The 16588-nt window shown below is 41.9% G+C and overlaps 1 protein-coding gene across 1 annotated transcript in view; it reads left to right on the top strand.

The window, feature by feature from the left end:
- LOC308457795 (cadherin-related family member 4-like) overlaps positions 1 to 1643 on the top strand; it is a gene marked incomplete at its 5' end in the record, with an annotated part of 49973 nt that extends 48330 nt beyond the window's left edge. The window contains one exon of the mRNA XM_080971969.1: positions 1366 to 1643. Within this exon, the coding sequence (XP_080828095.1) occupies positions 1366 to 1442 (77 nt within the window). The 3' untranslated portion in view covers positions 1443 to 1643. The remainder of the gene's footprint in view (positions 1 to 1365) is intronic.
- Between the last annotated feature and the right edge of the window lie 14945 nt (positions 1644 to 16588).

The following is a 16588-nucleotide window of genomic DNA, read 5'->3' as shown; positions in this document are numbered from 1 at the left end:
CGTTCCACTGTGTATTTTGGAATTCAGATTCTATGTACATTCATTTTGTTTAATAAATTTAACAGCTTCCCAAAGCAATCGGTCTATCAAGGTTCCAGCTCTTGTGATGGGAAGCATAAAATGGAATATTGCTTGAGAGAAGCCATAAAAACGAGAGAAAACTACTCAAATCCAAACAGTAGACCTTTTAAGCATGTCCACATGGTGTCGCTAGTGTACCATGAATCACCCAGTGTACAGACTGTTCCCGTTCTTTTGAAGAGTTCTCACTGTTAAGAATGTTCTTCTAAAGCCTGGCCAGCATCTACATCCGTGAAGGTTCTTACCCAGTTGTTCTCCTCCTGCCCCTGGAACTGCAGTGAACAAGTCTGCTCCATCTTCTGTGTGATGGTCCTTATGTCTCTCTTTGATCTCTTCTTCTCCAGGCTAATCATGCCCATCTTTTTCAAACACTTCTCATACGATTTGGGCTGCATCCATGCACAGCAGATTATTCAATTTCCATGACTTTTCTCTAATTGTTAAATTCTGCATTCATGCAATGTAGAAGCCACTTCTGGAACTATAGTGGAATATGTTGCATGTTTGATGCTCATTTTCATCCTATTTCCTTCCAGAAAAGGAAAATGTTTGGAAATAATATGGAAATAAATGCTAACCTTGTGCTAGATTCCACGATAATTCCACTGTATTCAGCTATAGTCCCTGTCTACAAGGTTGCAACAGTTCCAAAGAATGGGGAAGGAAGATCTTTCTAACAGCAAGAGATGTTTGGCAGTGGAACAGACTCCCTTGGAAGCTGCTGGACTCTCCTTCCCTGGAGGTTTTTAAGCACAGGTTGGATGGTCATTTGTCATGGACTCTCAGCATGTCTTCCAACTTTCCAATTCTATAATTCTGCGAAGAGGAAAGTGCATTCTGAATCATAAGTGATTCAATACAGTTGTACCTTGGATCTCAAATGCCTTGGCTCCCAAACAAATCGGCTCCCAAATGATCAAAACCCAGAAGAGACTGTTCCGGTTTGCGAACTATTTTTGGAAGCCGAACGTCCGACGGGGCTTCTGCAGCTTCCAGTTGGCTGCAGGAGCTTCCTGCAGCCAATCAGAAGCCGCGCTTTGGTTTCCAAACACTTTGGAAGTCGAACGGACTTCCGGAAGAGAGTCCGTTCAACTTCCACGGTATGACTGTATGGGAAAACTGCTTTGCCTTGCAATAGTGTTATAAAGATTACAAGAAGATAATGTATAGGACATACTTGGAACACTTGGATGTGCTGAAAAAGTGCTATTTACTTATTTATAAATATTTACTTATTTGTAAATAAAAATAATACTAAGACCAGGTCATTTTTCCCTTCTCTAGCAACAGGACTGCAGTACCTCTTTAACAGTAAAACGGGTGAAGTCCAGTGGCTAAACCAGAAGACCTCTACTATATAATGTTTACTTCCTGCTATTACCAACACTTCTCACATCTCTTCTGTCTGACAGCCCCAGATGTATGGACAAAATGGTTTTCAAACAATTCACCTGGAAGTGGGAAGATATTGATTAAACTATCTGACCATCTAATAGTCAATAGTGAAGTCTTTTTATGGAATTTGGGCATTGAAAGTAATGTTATCATTTTGAATGTTTCCATAGAATTATTTACCTGGCTTCTGTGGTTGTTATACTTGTGCTTTGTTGCCAAATACAAATTCATTTATTTCCTTGATTTTTTTTGAAGTGTTTTTCCCTTGATTTGTTCAATAAATTGCCAAGGCCAGAATAACATTGGTGCCTTTGATAGGATTGGGGGACATTATTATTATTATTATTATTATTATTATTATTATTATTTGCTTTTCTTCTTTATTTCTCCAAACCTCTAAAAATTAAATCACTAATTTTCATAACATTTAACACAGCTGTTCATCCCCCTGCATCCTAGTAGGATGCAGGTGAACTGGGAACAGGCCTGTGTTGTGGTAGCTCCCCTTTTCCATTTATTTATTGCCATTTATATCCCACCTTTTTCACTGCTCATCCTGATCACCACCATCTGGGCATAGCCCTTCACCAGCCAGGAGACAGGGGGCATTATGGTCAATACTGGGAATTTTGGGGAAGCAGGTGGTGGAGTGTTCAAAGGCTTTTTGCAATGGCAGAACAGCCTGCCACCATCTTTAATTTGCCACAGAGGGGCCCAATGGGAGTGATGCTCGGAAATAATGTATCATCATTCCAAAGGGGTCTTGTTGGAGGCGGGGATATGTTTAACCCCCCCGATATTTAACTTCTAGAAGATTCAAGAAATGGCTGAAAACAGAAGAGAATGGTAACTTCAGTCACTCTCACTAACATACTTTGAAAAAAGGCTCTCCCAAGCAAAAATTGGGACATTAGACGTATGGTGATTTACTAGGGGCAAGTACCAGAAAGCAGGGACAGTCCTGGTAAATAGAGACCAATGGAGCATATATTTAAAATGCCATAATAATTTACTCACCAGTGAAATCAGAGCTTTGCCTTTAATGACATGCTGCCCATGGACCAAAGGTCACCATGCTTAGACAAACAATAAGATAAATCAACTGGGCACAACTTTTTAATATTGTTGAGTGATGTTTGCACACTTGAGTGCAGTTGGGATTTTGTTTTTAAGCAATCAACCAAGCCATCCATTATTATAGATGCAAAATAGTTCTTGGGTTGAGAGGATATGATAATAAACATATATCACTAACACACACTTCCATGACTTGTTTACATTCTGGTCTGCAAAAGAACAAGCCTGATTAACGGGGTAAACGCTGGCCTTTTTCTATTATCTGATCTGGTGCCATTTTCTTTCTGGCGATGTCATAACACAACCCGGTTGTATATTTTATAAAGATGTCATTCTGTTTATTTGCAGCTTTTCAATCTATCGAATTAATTGAAAAAGGCCTACCTGTCATTTCCCCTGCACATCCCTATGATGTATTATGGTAGGAAACTTTTCCCAACTGCCTGGGAAATGTTTCAGAAAGGAGACATGAATAAGGCCCAAATGCAGAATTCAGCAGGTCAGTTTTCAGTTGGTTCATACTAAAAGAAAGAAATCGTGAACAATAATTCACAACAACAGCAACAGCAACAATAGAATTTGCGACTTGCCCTTAACCAGCAAGTTCCAGGACAGTTAAAATAAAATACAGTTACATGAATAGGGTACAGCCAGTATTGTTGCAGCCACTCCAATCTTCTGGGCACTTACCCAGGGCTTGGTTTCCTTGGAATGAGGGACTGCGGAGACTGCAGCCTCTTTATGGCTTATTTGCACAGCTATGCAACCTGAGCCTATGCTGGAGGGGCTCACAGCATTAGCACCCCAGCAGGCCTTGCTTCTCCCCCAGGCACAACCACTCTCAGACTTCTGCCTCTAGGCTAGCTCTCTCTCACGCCTCTGACCTTTGTCTTCTCACCACCAGCCAGGTGAGGGAGGGGGGCACCCATTTGCCCTCTGGCACAGAGCAGCTTCCTTTATTATACAAACGGCCAAGAAGCTGGCCTGGCCTGTTCCAACAATTGAATCATCCATTGGATTTTAACCCTTGCTGGATCCAGGAATCAGAAAGGACTCAGGCATACAGCCCCCCACCCAAAAAACTCACATATGTACCCTAAGGTTTTAAATTCCTGCCCTCATCCATTAACATGTTTGTCCACAGCTGTTCATTTGGTTATGTGTGTGTGTATTGTCATTCTGCAGTGTGACTAATGGAATTGGACATGATGATTTAATTCATCTGGTGAAAATAATGGAAATAGTGAAGTTCCCAGAGCTTGTAGTTAAAGGCACATGTGGAAAAACCTGGCTTCACTGATGTCAGAGACACAAGTCCAACAGATCTGTGTGGGGCCAGGAATTTGAGCCCTACTTGGGTTCAGGATGACAATGTTTTAATACCCACTCTCGGTTTGGAAAGGCCGACTGCTTCTTTGAAATGGGATAGAAGGTTGTAATTGGGGTGTGGGGTGTCTCAACATATCAGAGATTTAAGGAAAATGCTATTTTGTCATTTTAAATGCATTTATTAGCACTTGGCCAAGAACAGAGAAAAAAAGTGGCATTCTGCAAAATGGAGGAGATGAGCAAAGACACTTGAAAGACTGAAGGCTAGTTCTGCGTTGCTACAGACAGAGATCGGGAAGTAGATCCTCTTTCAATGGCTTGTTTCTCTCGTTCCCCAGTGTCTTCTAAAGGATGTTCATCAAACTGAGATGGAATGGACATTGTGGAAATTACATTGTGGCCCCTGGGGCTTCTGCTAGGTTGAGATTTATTTAGCATATCACGGCACTCAAGGCACCTTACTTGGGGTTTTGTAGATGATCTCTGAACCAGACACTGACCCGCTTAGCTTCAGCAAGGTGGAGCATCATGTGCCTTCAAACCACCCAACTCGTTTGGTATATTTACACAGCCGCTTTAAAACAATTATGTTTCTCTTCCCAATTTCATATATTTCATGCTCTCATTTAATCAAGCCAGCTGGTGGCTTATAGACTACAACCAGACCCACCTCCCTTCCCCATTGCTTCCAGTATACCACCCTGTGCTAGACTGGAAGCACAAGGTATGGCACCACATCTCACCCAGTGGGTATCTGCAAATATCTGAGAGATGCATATCTACAGATGTTGCTGTTACTCAAGGTCAATGAAAGTTTTTCTGTGTGCTTCTTGGCATAGTTAATTGTCTCTATCTGCCTTTGGCTAGGGCAATATTTTCATACCTTCGGTTAATCCAACACATCATTTATCATGTTGCTGAATCTTAAGAAAGAAAGGATGTGATATTTCCAAGAAATAGTGTTTGATACTGTTTGTCTTTGAGTGAATTCTCTTTTTTGAAAATGGATAAATGCATGATATTAATACCTCAGAAATAGCAAGCATCTGTTTGTACATTTATCTGATGTTCTTGGCCCCCAATTCTAATTTCTTGAGTTTGAAAATTCCTGTCCAAAGATTATTATTTTACCAGCATGATTTTGATGAATGACAGTGTGTGTTCTACTGGGAGCCAAGCACTCCAAAATCTTTATCTTTCTTTTGTCTCTCACTTGCTCTGAAATAATAGGACAAGCAACGGTGACATTCAAATCACAGGAAAAGCAAGCGGCCAAGCAAGAGACAAAATTCCAAATAGGCCGAAACACCCAAAGAGTATGCAAAGGAGGAGGTGGGGGGGGTTGCTGTGGAGGAGGACACTCCCTGGGGAGAGTCCTTTGGTCCAGACAGAGAGGCCTGGAGGGCCCCATTTGGCCCCATGGCCTGAGGCTCCTCACCCCTGATTTGTGGGAATGTTCAGGGTGGCAGGAGAGGATATATTGTTTATTAATATCCTTCCTAACGTGCGCTAGCAAGTTCCTTTACTTAGCAGAGTGCATTCCCCTTTACACAGCAGAAAACTAGTTGCAAACTCGTGGGAGTTTCTTAAGACAATACAGTGGTACCTCGGGTTACAGACGCTTCAGGTTACAGACGCTTCAGGTTACAGACTCCGCTAACCCAGAAATAGTACCTCGGGTTAAGAACTTTGCTTCAGGATGAGAACAGAAATTGCACAGCAGCGGGAAGCCCCATTAGGTAAAGTGGTGCTTCAGGTTAAGAACAGTTTCAGGTTAAGAATGGACCTCTGGAACGAATTGAGTACTTAACCTGAGGTACCACTGTACGCAATTCAATCTGGCTTGTCCAGATTGTAATGCATTCTAATATTTTCCTGGTAAGACCCCTTGAATCCCTCCTGAAAGAATAAAGACACCAGAGTCTTATTCAAAATTAACAAACACAGTGTGATCCCTGAAGACAGGCTTTAGGCTTAAAGTTTCAAACACATACAACGGTTATGGACCACAGGTATGAAGTTTACGGCTTGTAATGCCTTAAGAGAAAATATAATGAAAATGATTTATAGGTGGTACTTAACCCCAGTCAAGTTAGCAAAAATATATCACTTGCCCGATAATAAATGTTGGAAATGTAAAGAAAATGAAGGTACCTTTTTCCACCTTTGGTGGACGTGCCCAAAGATCAAGGCCTTCTGGGAAATGATATATAATGAATTAAAAAAGGTATTGAAATATACTTTTGTGAAGAAACCAGAGGCCTTCCTCTTGGGCATGGTCGGCCAATTGGTGCGAAGGGAAGATAGGAATTTTTTTATGTATGCGACAGCAGCGGCAAGAATACTCATAGGGAAATATTGGAAGACACAAGAATTGCCTACCCGAGAAGAATGGCAGATGAAAGTGATGGACTATATGGAACTGGCTGAGATGACCGGCAGAATTCGAGTTCAGGAAGAAGGGTTGATGGAAGAAGACTGGAGAAAATTTAAAATATATCTTCAGAAACACTGTAATATAAAAGAATGTTAGAAAAAGGTTGGAAAAGAATATTAGGCCGCATTGGCAGACATGGTACAATGGAATAAGTAAATATGAAGCGTAAAATGAGGATAGAGGAGAATTAAATACTTTCGAATGTTAAAATAAGTAAAAGAAAAGAAGGTTAGAAGGATTTGCTGGAGATACGATTTAAACTAGAATACAAAGCAGGGAGGTGAGAGGAAGTCTTGGAAATAAGTAAAAGGGAAAAAGGTTGTAAAGGTCTAATTTGATTTTTGTTATTTTTTACTGTGATTTTTTTGTTTTTTCTTATTTCTTTTTTATTGTCTGTTTTTTGTAAGATGCGTGTGGTTTGTTTTTTCTATATATATTTTTTTGTAACTTTAAAACTGGAATAAATATTCTTTAAAAAAAAAAAAAAATAAAGTTTCAAACACATACAAACAGGTTTACCCCATAAGGGAGATTTACCTAGTGACTGCCGGCTAGCAGTCCAGCAGTTCACAGGACGAAAAGAGAGAGTGTGGCAGCCTGCCTTGTCCTTTTACCAGGTCTGGCAAGGTCACGCCCACCCACTAGTCACATGCAAGGAAGGATGCTCCAGCCAGGAGGAACAGGAAGTTTCAGCTGGCTGGACCAAACATCCCCTTGCATGTCCACTCTAGCAAAACAAGGAATGTGGTATTTGACTGTTCCCAGCAGATTACATTCCACATGATTTACGCTGGCAGTAGATCCCTGGGTTTATTTATTGTCACGGACTGGCTTTGTGAGGCTGGGATCAAAGGGCACATGGCTGTTGCCTCCTCCTCACAGTGCTCTGCCAGTGCGGGCTGGGAGGGCAATGTGAGAAGGACACAGCAAGGCAGGCAGGCAGGCCCCCTTGCAATCAGCTTTTGCCTCCTCCTGGCGCCCTGCCAGCCCCACGCTGCTTCACGAGCCTGGGATATGGGATCAGACTCACAAAGCAGAGCAGGGCTGGCAAGGGCAGCATGAGAAGCAAAATGTGCCCTCAAAAAATATAATAAGCATGTGCCCAGGGCAACGTTCCCCCTCGCCCTGCCCATGCTATGCCTCTGAATTAACGGAAACAATAACTGTAATAGTAATTGTAATAATAATCTAAATGTAAGCAATACGGGTATTGGAGCTCTTTTTTTGGTGTTTTGGTGCCTTTTATGGGCTTACCTACTGCCCTTACTACTGTTCTGCATCTCCAAGCCGGAGTCGCAATACCGAAACTAGGTTTTGTGGTGAACTCTGGTTCAAACTGCTAGCTTTGCTAGCTTGTTTTGGATCTGTTTCTATGAACACACAATTGAAATGCATGGTTATTATTCCTTTTGGAAGGAATTCTGGTTTTATTTTAAGTATCTACTGTAATTCTCTTACGTTACCAAGAATGAGCTATTTTGCAATTGGAGGCAGGCGAAGGTTTTTCTTGGACATCAGGTATGGAGAGAGGTCAGCGTGGTTAAGTGTCCCCCCCCCCCGACCTACGTTATTGTGCATATTTTGAGCAAATTCTATCTGTCCTTGATCCTTTTGTACAACTGATAGTGAAGCAGCCACATTCTGTTTTCAAACAGAAGTATGTAACTCCCATAGGTTTTACTGGGGAGTTGTAAGGATGCTTCCAAAAACAACTTTTCCAGCCGTGGAATTTTGGGTGGAAATGATGTGTGCATTTCTTAGGGCCTTTTTAAAACTACTCTTTATAAAGATAATATTTAGAAGACAAAGTCCTGCCGTTATTCAAATACCTTTGTTTTATATAAGCAAAGTAATGAGCATGCTGTTTTCTTTAGGCAGTGAATCTATCAAACCATCATACGAAACCCCAGTAAACCAAACGTGAGTTTCATGCAGTGCCTGAATTTTATTACAGTTATCAAAAAGAATGTGCAGTTGCTTAAGCCACATAAATCCCCACAAATCCCACAAAGGTTGGATGTGATCCGTGTATCAACAATACATAATTGACCATATTAATAACATGTTCGCAGTATTTCTCTCTTCCAGGAGATGCCATAATAAGCCACTTTTGTAGAATATTAACCAGCTTCCTTCATTATTTCATGATATTCAGGATTGAGACATTTTATTTTTCATTAAAGTAATGCTGAATATTTCACCACTTTAGCATGTATGTACACACACTTTAGCTTCTATTCCATATATGTTTTTTCTAGGATTTTTCTATGGAATGCAAATGGTGATTTCCATAAAAACGGCACATAAAACCTCTTAGAACTAGATGCTGCTTGCATTGAAAATGTGTGGCTTGAGGCAGCCTCTGGCCTGTGTATTGCACTGAGCACAAGTAAAATGAGGCAGAGAAGCAAAGAGGATTGGACAGCAGTATGTCTGAAGAGGTTGTGTGATCCTGACTGAGCTCTCCCAGTGCTTCTGGGTTGCAGTTGATCTGGTATGATCCTCAAGGGGATTCATCCTGTCTTTGCCCTGCCTTGCATTTCTATCTTTCCAGGAGAAGTGCCTGTCAATGACCAAATCCCCATGCTTTCAGAATTCAATCTGACCTCTGGCATTTGAAAGAATAACAATTCTAAAAGTAGCCAGGCCTGTGAGTGACACCAACTGAGTATGTGGTATGAGTTGAAAATGCTGAGCTGGTGCTTTTTCTCAGTGCATTCAAAGTATTGATCTTAACAGCAATTGCTCAGGCTTGTTGATTAATTTTCTAGAAACCTAAGTGAATACTGGATCTCCCTTTCTCTCTCTCTCTAGCAGATAGAAGCAACATCTGGAATGCAGGTCTCACCAATCACAGCCAGAGATTGTGGCAGTTCTAATTCAACAGGTTCCTCTCTCCTTGTGTCTACATAGGAATAGGATAAGCATTACTATTCACGAAAGAGTTTCAGAAATTCAGAGGCAACTTGTGCTATTTTGGCTGAGAACTTCTGTTTTCCCATCACAAAGTTCAGATGCGACTGTTGTCTCACTTTTTTTTTTAAATTGTGCTTATCTACTTGAAAATTAAGCAGAGCTGACTGATTTTGGAGATGTTGAAGAATTATCCAACTTAATTCCAGATTTGATGCCAAATCTATTTATGGATCATGGATGGAGGCCAACAGATTGAGGTTGAATCCTGACAAAACAAAAGGACTGTTTCCGAGGGAGGGCAAATGTGGGGGACTTCCTGCTTCTCCATAGGGTAACTGTGTGCCTAAAGGACCAGGTGCTCAGCCTCAGGGTCATTTTGAGCTGACGGCTGTCCATGACAAAAATTCTTTGCTCTAAAATCTGAAACTGTCTTGTATTGATAGCAGTGCTGTAATTATGAATTATGGAAATATATAAATTAACTAAAACAAATGATCTAGATTGGGATCGGGGGGGGGGGGTCTTCATTCCCACTTCATCCACCCCACCCCCCACAGCCTATTCTTACAAGACAAATGCCTCAAGGACAAACCATGTGATTAATGTCACATGTAATTTTGCCCACCAATGAACTGCTTTTCTGCCGTTTTCTTTGACTGCAGCGACAGGACATTGGATATTGCAAGCTTATTGGCTCTCCTTCTGAAAGCTGCAATGATGCCACTATAATACAACTCTCATGGGCTACCAGGTTGGGCATCAGAGCACAGCAGGGCAGCAATGGGGGACGGGAGGATGGCACAGAATGCCCTTTCCCCTCTCATTGGACAAAGTCCACTACGCACAATAGAAAGCTTTCCGGGAAAGAGGGGTGTTTGGGGTATCAGAGAGGATCCACAAGGAGGCAAGGCCAAATTTCTTGTCAGATTTGCATCTGAGCTGGAACATAATTTAAAGGCTTGTAAAACTCACATCTCCTTTGAGGCAAGTTTTAAACAAATCCCAAGCATGGAGAACTTTGCCAGGGTCCTCCTGCAGTGATGAAATAATCTAATGTGAAAAGACCAGCCAATAAAAAGGAAGGACAAACACATCGGCAGATATGCCATTACCATTCAAATTCAGTATTACATCTCATTAACCTAGCAATTACATGGGAATATATATGTTAAAGCTTTCCTGGTTTCGTGTTCCTCGAATTGTAAATGATAGATGGAATTAAAATCTGTAGCACATTGAAAAACTACTATTGGTTTATTCTGGATAGAAATTCAGTCCCTGCTTTGTCCCATATATGCTAAAGATAGAAAATCTGCAGTATATTCACCCTCTAGTAAACCGTCCGAAGAAGCCAAGCTCTTACCAGAATAACACTCGCTTACTGAGTTTACTATTTCCCTTTCTGAAAAAGTGAGAAGTGCTGTGGAGGGTAAAATTCCAGGAGACAAATATATAAGGTTACAATAATATTGCAAGAGACAACTTCTCTTGCTTATTGTGTAGAAGAATTCACAAGCTTCAGATTGTTCATTTCTCCCCTCTTCCTCCTCTCCCTTAAAATAACTTGAGAGGTTTCAATTTTTCACCAGCAGAACCTAGGGCCTCTCCAGATGTCCTTTTCAATGTGCATACAGGAGGGTTTCTGCTTATGAGGGCATCAGGGCAATATTCCTCCCACATACTGTACGTTCTTCACACAAATGTAGGCATTTGCATGAGCTCTTCATGAGCTCAGAGGGCCCTTCCAGACTCCCTTTGTATTGTTCATCCATGATTATTTGTGCTCATGATGACATCAAGGTGGTGGTCCCCCCTCTCATTTTTTTCTACTGTAGTGCAGTTTACTGCAGACAGCAATAATACAGTAAGCATCACAGAACAGTGAGTTAACAGTAGTTATTTCTATTTCTTTCGATTTCTGTTTCTGTTATTTCTATTTCTAATATTCCTTTTCCTGTTCTATTCCTAAATGCGAAAGAATGGTATAATGCCCATGTAATCTAAAAATACTTTTAAATATTTGACTGACAAAGACTTTCAGATAAAAATGCAATTATCTTTCTGAACTGTGAGATTTGCTGATGTAAATGGACAGCAAATGAGGGTGGGGGACCAATATTAAGGGGGGGGGACTGGAAGATTGTTGGATAGGAATGTAGAAAATGAAATAGAAAAGTAAATTAGCTTAGCTAAGAGTTTCCACAAACCATCATAAAAATCAGACTACTGTGCTTTGGATAATGGATTCTTCTCAGATGGAAAACAGATGTGGTGAATTTGTAAAGCCAGTTTTGAAATATTTAAAATGTTAAAAAGAGAAATGATAGGTTTCGGATTAGAGTGGACTGTAATTATTAAAACAAGTACAACATAATATTCCAGTGTGAAGTGCTGCTATTCAGCATAGTCCATCACCCCTTTCCCCTTTTCTACCCCTCCAACAGTCCTCCTCTGGCTATTTGGAGGGTCTCCCTCTCACTTTGTGCTTTTCTAAAGACTTTTTGTGCATCTTTGACCCTTGGGGGTTCCCCGAGTCTCTTGTGCATGGATGGAAGTCTTGTCCAACTGAGAAGAAAACCCCCCACAAATGTTGACCATGATGATGATGATAGTACATTTTTATTTATACTCCGCCCTTCTCGGTTTAAAAACCAGGCTCAGGGCGGCTAACAGGAAATATAAAACATTGATTAAAATGCAACTTAAAGACAGCATAAAACAGCATAGAATACAACATAAAATGCAGCATCAATATCAATAAAATTAAAAAATTCAGGGGTCATTTTTTTTTGGGGGGGGGGGGAACACAACCCAGTCAGTAGACATTGAATGATCACCAGGGCTAACTGTCCAAGTTGGTCCTACTAGGGCCAGCAAGAAGGTGTGTGAATAAGAATTTAAATTTGGGGTCCCAGAAAGGGTTTCTTCATAGAAGAGGAAAGGGAAAAGGGTATAGAGGATCAGGCTAATTCAAACTGAAGGTCAGGTGGAATAGCTCTGTCTTACAGGCCCTGCAGAAGGAGATCAAGTCCTGCAGGGCCCTAGTCTCGTGGGACAGAACATTCCACCAGGTTGGAGCCGTCACTGAAAAAGCCCTGGCCCTGGTGGAGGATAGTCTGGCTTCCTTAAGGCCCGGGACCTTTAAGCTATTATTATTCATGGACCTTAGGGTCCTCTACGGGACATACCAGGAGAGGTGGTCCCGTAAGTACGAGGGTCCTAGGCCGCATAGGGCTTTAAAGGAGAAAAGCAGCACCTTAAACCTGACCTTATACTCCACCAGGAAGAAAAAATGTTTTGTTTTTTTAAGAGGGCATTGTTTAAAACCAGTATCAGCAAGAAAATACTGTTTAAATACATTCATAGCAGGAGACTGGCTAGAAAGGCAGTTGGACCTTTACTTTATGTCCTCATTACCCAGTTATTCTCTCCAGAGTTGGGAATACTGATATACTTTGTCTTGTTCTCAGTGGAAGTGATTCATTCAAATTCTCTAGTGTTCTGCTGCTGTTTATTTTCATCTACGTATTTACACATTTATGTATTTATTTCTGAGTGTTGTAACGCAGCTTTCAGTTTTTTCATCTTTTCCCCTTTCCACATTACCTTTGCTCATACATGCATTAAAAAAATGCAGTCTTGATGTCAGCGTATGCATGATTGCATCCAGGTTTTTCTTATGCACATACACATAGGGGTTCTTCTTCTTCTTTGGTGATCACTCATAGCCGAGTAGGATTGTCTTCCATGAGCACAATCTTAACAGTGAGTCCATAAGTGACTGTGGAGGCCAATTCTGGATCCACACGTCCTTCCACAGTGGGGACATAGATTTCCAGGCGGGAGTTGATCATGGTGAGGGTTTGTCAAACGTGCCTTCCTCTTAGCACATTTCTCCCTTTTCTGTTGAGTTTGTGCTTCTTCAAAGTCCATGACACCTTTGGCGAAGGCTGTTCTCCAATTGGAGCACTCACAGGTCAGTGTTTCCCAGTTATCAGTGCTTATGTTACATCTTTTTAGATTTGAGATCATCTTTAAAGCTCCTTTGTTGTCCACCGGTATTTCCCTTTCCATTCTTGATTTGGGAATAGAGTAGTTGCTTTGGAAGACGATAATCAGGCATCCAAACAACATGGCTGCAAAGAAACAATTGGAGCCTTAAGGCATGCTCCTCATAGCGCCCTGACAAATGAGGTCTGCAGTCAGCACTCCTCAGCTGACCAGCATTGAAAGCAAGTCCCAAATGCCTTGTGCTCTCACCAACCTGCTTTTACCCAGATATTTTGGGCTGGGACTGATTGGAGCTGATGGAGGGCACCAGGTTGGCAAATGCCAAACTACTTGCTTTAGCTGAGATTCCTGCATTGCAGGGGGTTGGACTAGATGACCCTTGGGTCCCTTCCAACTCTCCAGTTCTACGATTCTATGATTCTAGAATACTGTACATCTTCTGTTTCATGTACCTGCATCTAGGGATGCATGAAAAACAAGCCCGGACTTGACAATTCTGTTCTAAATCACTTCCACCTCAGCTACTGGAAGAAGATGTGTGAAAAGACTCCATCACATCTCCCACACAGCTTCATTGCCTGCCGCTCGCCATGGGATGGGAAAATGCTGACTGCAGTGATGTTACGTGTCATACATTTTCTCTCACAAGGAGATGTGGTTTGGAGCAGGGGCTCCACTACTCTTCTCGCAGAGTGTATAGGTTGGGCTTGAGCAATCCAAGAAATATTTAACAGAATCTACCCAACACATATGAAGCGATTGCTGGTGACCGAGGTTCCAAGCCCCACAGCAGTGTGCTAAAATGCCAGATGGCCAAAGGAGATACGAAATGACCTTTGCCGCTCTTCATTGCCAAGATAAGACAACGTGGGAATAAACATTCTTGCCTGCATTCCAACTTTCATCCTCCCAAGTTGGCATTTCATGGTTGCTAATGCAACCCTTGGCCTAGCTGCTCTGAACTGCTTTTCGCAAGCTGCTCCAAGCCTATTCCCGCAGATCACATTCCCAGGCATTTTTATTGTGTCGTGCGGCGCATGCTGTAAAAGCCACGCTGTGCTGGCTTTGTTGTAATTCCAAAGGATGACTTTCTCTGGGAAAACAAACAAGGCAACTGGACTTGTGTTTCCTGCAGAGACCTCCCACTCCCGAGCAGCAGGTGATCTCATCCATGCCACATGTGTTACAGGGGGTGGAAGCACACAGAGAAAGAAATCTCTGTATTGATTTTCGCGGGTTGCAGTCACAGTGTTCAAGTTGGCTCCCTTATTGTTGCACTCAGTGGAGAATGTGGTAGCTGTCGGCTAAATGCTGTTGTTCGGTACGTGTGCTGTAACCAGCCCCAGACTGTGTCAATCGGAAAAGTACTGCCAAACTTCTTTCAGAGCTTGGCTCCCAAATCTCATAGGCAAACAGGCTTTCTATCTTGAGATCTATTAGTACTGTCAGATCTAAGCAGCTACTATAATTCCTAGAGAAATAACAGTAGTATATTGGGAAGAGAAAAGGTAATGGGAATCATTAAAGAATCTTTATATGTTCCCATTGTGGCAATGAAATTCAGATTGCTGAATGATTTAGTTACATTTTTGTTTCTCTGCTTCTTTGATGCTAACAGCATCAAATTATTTTTCTTCCTGAACCTCTTAGTTCCAGAAATGTATGCACCCTTTGGGTTCACCCCATTATTTTTTAACAGCAATGTTGTTCTACATTAAAGTTGAAAGTCTTTTCTGTTCTCTGGATGAGTGATGTTGACCTCTGAGCCTTTCAATAGGTTTAGAAATAAGTTTGATAAGAGACAGTCTCACCTCCCAAGGCAATTTACACCTTTGTTTGGGGAGCTTTAACAGAAAAAAGAATGTACAAGCATCCTTATTTTCATTCCTAGTTGTAGAAAAGCTACAATAAATTGTGTGTGGTAGTTGAATTGTGTATTGGGGGTTGTCCATTTATATTGTGTGTCTTCTTCTTCTTCTTCTTCTTCTTCTTCTTCTTCTTCTTCTTCTTCTTCCTCCTCCTCCTCCTCCTCCTCCTCCTCCTCCTCCTCCTCCTCCTCTAACACTCATAGCCAAGTAAGATTGTCTTCAATGAACAGTGTCTTCTTAACAGTGAGTCTGTACAACTAAATAAACCAGTGTACTTTACTACAAAGAAGAAGAAGAAAGAAACATATCAACTAAACAGTGAGTCTGTAGGTGACTGTGGAGGCCAATTCTGGATCCACACAATCCACACAATTCTGGATCCACTACAGTGGGGACATAGGTTTCCGGGCGGGAGTTGATCATGGTGAGGGTTTGCCAAGCATGCCTTCCTCTTAGCACGTTTATCCCTTTTGTCCTGAGTTCGAGTGTCTTCGAAGCCCATGACATCTTTGGTAACGGCTGTTCTCCAATTGGAGTGCTTGCAGGCCAGTGTTTCCCAATTGTCTGTGTTTATACTACATTTTTTAAGATTTGCCTTGAGAGAATCTTTAAACCTTTTGTTGACCACCAGCATTACGCTTTCCATTTTTAAGTTCGGAATAGAGTAGCTGCTTTGGAAGATGACAATAAGGCATCCAAACAACATGACCAGTCCAGCGAAGTTGATGTTGAAGAATCATTGCTTCAACACTCGTGATCTGTGCTTCTTCCAGTACACTGACATTCGTTCTCCTGTCTTCCCAAGTGATATGTAGAATTTTTCGGAGACAACGTTGATGGAATCTTTCGAGGAGTTGGAGATGGTGTTTATGGTGTTGGTCCATGTTTCACAAGCGTAGGTAAAAAATAGAAAGGTAAAGGACCCCTGTGCGGTTAAGTCCAGTCAAAGGCGTCTATGGGGATGTGGCGCTCATCTCACTTTCAGGCTGAGGGAGCCGGCGTTTGTCCACAGACAGCTTTCCATGTCATGTGGCCAACATAACTAACTAAACTGCTTCTGGTGCAATGGGACACCGTGATGGAAACCAGAGCGCATGGAAATGCCATTTACCTTCCCATCGCAGGTAAGGTAAGTTGGGGCAGAGCGATGGGAGCTCACCACCATTATGCGGATTTGAATGGCCCAGAAGGTGGTGCTTTCCTGGCTCCCTCAGCCTGAAGCTAGATGAACACTGCAACCCCATAAGTCTTAAGTCTTTGACTAGACTTAAACATCCAAGGGTCCTTTACCTTTACTTCCAGAAAACAAAACCCCCACAGGACTGGCTTGAACCTCAGCACTCACTGTTCTCTGAGACCAGTCCCAGTAGGTTCCTGTACATCACAGCCATGGAACAACTCACATGGGGAGTGAGGTCAACAGAACATGGGCCCTAAGTGCTTAACTGTAAGATAGCTGTCTTGCCATTTTAAA

The sequence above is a fragment of the Podarcis pityusensis genome, assembly GCF_964106645.2.
Source record: "Podarcis pityusensis genome assembly, chromosome: 10".
Lineage (NCBI taxonomy): Eukaryota > Metazoa > Chordata > Lepidosauria > Squamata > Lacertidae > Podarcis > Podarcis pityusensis.
This window is presented reverse-complemented; position numbering and strand designations above follow the sequence as displayed.